Source organism: Elephantulus edwardii, unplaced genomic scaffold (assembly GCF_000299155.1).
Source record: "Elephantulus edwardii isolate Elephantulus edwardi_28Jun2011 unplaced genomic scaffold, EleEdw1.0 scaffold00025, whole genome shotgun sequence".
NCBI classification, from domain to species: domain Eukaryota; kingdom Metazoa; phylum Chordata; class Mammalia; order Macroscelidea; family Macroscelididae; genus Elephantulus; species Elephantulus edwardii.
In genome coordinates this window covers 17,801,799-17,805,980 of record NW_006399775.1, presented here as the reverse complement: position 1 = coordinate 17,805,980, position 4,182 = coordinate 17,801,799, and the positions used below count along the sequence as shown (strand labels likewise).

General features: G+C 43.3%; 1 protein-coding gene across 1 annotated transcript; it reads right to left on the bottom strand.

Annotated features, from left to right (window-relative positions):
- On the bottom strand, window positions 1-447 carry THRSP (thyroid hormone responsive). Its single transcript, XM_006882887.1, has one exon. It carries the CDS (start codon window positions 442-444, stop codon window positions 1-3), a length of 444 nt encoding a protein of 147 aa, XP_006882949.1. The 5' UTR covers window positions 445-447.
- Window positions 448-4,182: the final 3,735 nt, after the last annotated feature.

Below are 4,182 nucleotides of genomic sequence, written 5' to 3'. Positions count from 1 at the left end.
CTACATGGCCTGTCCTGTTATTTCCTGGTATTTCCTTGTCACCTCCTCAGCTCTCAGGGTAAGATGAGTGAGGATGTGATGGAGACTGGAAAAGTGCAGGTGGAACTGGGCTTCCAGGTCCATCTCCCCAGAGATCCTTTCTTCCTTGGCCTCCTCCATCTCAGAAGCTTCGTTATCAGCTTCATTTTCTGCAACTTTGGCCTGCCATTCCTCCCGAGGTAGCAGCCCATGGTCCACATCTACATGGATGGCCTTGAGCATGATGAAGTATTTGTAGAGATCAGGGCTGTCAGCCTGGACATCGTCCCCATGACCACTGAGATGCACATCGCGCAGAAGGCTGGGGATCATCACTACCTGCTCCATGTTGCGCACAGTGGCTGAGTACCTGTCCATGACAGTCAGCAGGCAGTTTTTGGGGTAACGCTTGGTTAGCACCTGCATGGTTGGCTTTCTCTGTCAGGCTGAGGCTGGAAAGTAGCCTTCTCCAACACTATTTCTAGGCTCTGGATCAGTAGTCTGAAGGGCTGCCAAGCCCCAGCAGTGGCTCAATACAACCTTGGTTTAGGCCAATCCCAAGGCTTGAGGCCCAGTGTCTCTGTCAGGCGATCAGACCTGCCAGCCTTCTGCTTGTTAAGTCAGCACTGCAAGCCTACTTCAGCGAGAGCCTGGCTCCTCCTTCATCAGCTTGCAGGGCCAATTAGAGGGAAGTTTTTTCCCTTGGCAGCTGGTGAGCTTGACCCCAGGGCAGTACATAATTCTTTTAGGTTACCTGTGACCACACTGCCTCTGCTGCCTGCTTATTGGTGGGTTTCTCTTACACAGCTGACTTCTGTGTCAAGCCCCTTCGCTGTGAAATGACTCAAGAGGAGGAGGCTCTCCAGTGAAATAGCTCCAAGTGAGGCAAAGAACGCTGAAATAGGAGCCAGAATGCTAGTCCTTGAACGGAATAGCTGTTGCTTTTCTTTGTTTGCATGGCTTTTTATTTTGTCATCTATGAAATAGAGGTGATAATGCCATACATAGTGTTAAATGCTTTTAAAACTTTAAGACATTCGAATGATGGTATTATTTTTACTTTTCTATTATTTGGTGAAGAAGCAAAGCCAGAGAAGTAAAACAGCATATTCACGGTCTCGCACTTCTTGTCAGGTCCTGTGCCAAACTCTTTCATGAAGCTAAGTCTTCTATAAACTTTACCACAAGAATAGATTCTCAGTATCCCTGTTTTACCAATGAGGAAGCTGAGGCACAGGCAGCTAAAGTACCTTGCCCAACATTACACTGGAACTGGGATTCAGCCTAGAAGCACCTGTCTTCCAACCCCAGTCAGACCACAGTGTGAGGTTACATGAGTCATGCCAGGCAGCTGGATCCGTAGCCTTACCTTTGAAGCTAAAGATCCTTATCTGTGTTAGGAAGATCAAATAAAATAAAGCCAAAAAAAAAAAATAAAATAAAATAAAGCCAATGAAAACACCTTGTACCCTACAAAATACAGTCCCTAGAGAAATTATCTCTGTTCTTTCAAGGTTACACAAAATTCTTCCCCAACTCAAATCTGAAATGTCACATTTTACGAAGCTTGCCCTTCCACCTGACATTTCTTTGACCATTCATCTTGGAAGAGAATAATAGTTGTTTTTTAGTTGTTACCTGGTGCAGTCAAATCAGTTCTGACTCATACCAGCCCCATGCACGTATAGAAGGGAGCCCTACCATGCTCACATTTGCTGCTGTACTTTATTTGAGTCCACTGTTGCAGCCCCTGTGTTAATCCATCTTGCTGGGGGCTGCCCTCTTTTCACTGATCCCCTTCTTTACCTTTCTCCAGGAACTGACCTCTCCTGATAACATGTCAAAACATGTGAGATGAAGTTTCTCACCATTCTTGCTGCCAAGGATGTACATCTTCCAAGAGTCTTCCTTCTCTGGCAGTCCATAGTACATGTAACATTTTTTGCCACCACCAGAAAACATCCAAAAAAGATACAGAGTCACTGCACCAGAAAGAATTGACTGACACTGAAAAATTTCAAGAAGTACCATATGTACTGGAGCCAATGGTAATGAAAGAGGAAGTGGAAGTTATCTTGAAAGCGTTGGCAAAAAATAAGACGCCAGGAATCGATGGGATACCCATTGACTTGTCTTAATTAATAGATGTAGCCTTGGATGCACTCATCAGTCTATTCCAGGAAATTTGGAGCTGTCTGGCCAACAGATTGCAAGAAGTCTCTATATGTTCCTATTCCCAAGAAGGGTGATCCAACTGTATGTGGAATTTATCGAACATATCATTGATATCACATGCTAGCAATATATTCTTGGATGGCCGGAACAGTACATAGATAGGGAATTGCCAGAAGTTCAAGCAGGATTTAGAAGAGGCCTTAGCACCAGGGATATCATTGCTAATGTCAGATGGATCCTGGCTGAAAGTGAAAAATACCAGGAGAATGTCTATTTGTGCTTTATTGACTGTGCAAAGGCATTTGACTGTATGGATCATGACAAGTTGTGGCTGACATTGAGAAGAATGGGAATCCCAGAGCACTTGTGCTCATGAGGAATCTATACTTGGACCAGGAGGTTGTTGTGTGAAGGGAGCAGGGGAGCAGTGCATGGTTTGGAATTGGGAAGAGAGTGCACCAGGGAGATATTCTGTCTCCATACCTGTTCAATCTATATGCTCAGCAAATTATCTGAGAAGCTGAACTCTGTGAAGAGGAGTGTAGCATCAGGATTGGAGGGAGACTCATCAATAACCTACATTATGCAGATGACACAACTTTGCTTGCTGAAAGTGAGGAGGACTTGAAGCACTTGCTGCAGAAGATCAAGGAATGCAGCCTTCAATATGGACTACTGGACAAATAAGCAGTATCATGATAGATGGAGAGTAGATTGAAACTGTAAACAGCTTCATCTTGCTTGGATCCACAATTATTACCCTTGGTACGAGCAGTCAGGAAATAAGTAGACGCATTGCAATGGGAAAATCTGCAGTTAGGGACCTTTACAAATTATTGAGGAGTAGTAATGTCAGTTTGAGGACTAAAGTGTGTCTGATTCAGGCCATGGTCTTTCCAGTTACTAGCTATGCATCTGAGACTTGGACAATGAATAAGGATGACAGAAAAAGAACTGACTTTGAGCTGTAGTGTTGGAGAAGAGCACTGAGCATTCCATGGATGGCCAAGAAAACAAACAGATATATCTTGGAGAGGGTGCAGCCGGGGTGCTCTTTGGAGACAAGAATGATGAAGCCTCACATCACATACATTGGACATATTGTTAGGAGGTGCTATTCTTGGAGAGGGACGTCATGTTGGAAAGGGTGGAGGGTTGGCAAGGGAAAGGAAGACCCTCAACCGGTAGATTGACAAGGTGACTGATGCAATGGGCTCTTGTGTGTCAGGAAGTGTGCAGATGGTGCAGGACAGGATTGCTTTCAGATCTTTTGTTTATAGAGTCATCATGAGTTGTACTTGACTTGATGGCATCTAACAACCACCACCACCAATGCCATAATTCAGATATATTTAATTCTTCTTCCTTTTTCATCATCCAGCTTTATTGTGTGTGTATCAGTGACTGGAAACATCATGATTTGAGTCAGATGCACTGTAGCCCTCAAAGTGACAACTTCGTTTTGTAACATTGTAAAGGAGGCTTTTGCAGTAGATTTTCTCAGTACAGTGTATTGCTTGATTTCTTGACTACTTCTTCCATGAACATTGATTGTGGATCCAAGTAAAATTATATCCTTGGCAGCGTCAGTCTTTTCTCTTGTTCGTGATTATAATGCTTGTTGGTTTAGTTGTGAAGATTATCCCCCATGATATTGAAGTGTTATTCATACTGAAGAAGTAGTCTTTAATCTTCATCAGTAAGTGTTACAAATCCTCTTCCCTTTGAACAAGCAAAGTTGTGTCATCTGCAGTCTGTGTATCATAGATTCTCTCTGAGTCTTCCTCCAATCCTGAGGCCACTTCCTCCATATACTCTAGCTACTTGGATTATTTGCTCAGCGTATAAAGTAAATAAATATGGGGAAAGGAAACAAGCCTAGTGCACATCCTTCATGATATCAAACCACACAGTATCCCTTATCCTATCCAAACAACTACATTTTGGTCTATGGACAAATTCCACATAAGTACAATTAAGTTATTACAT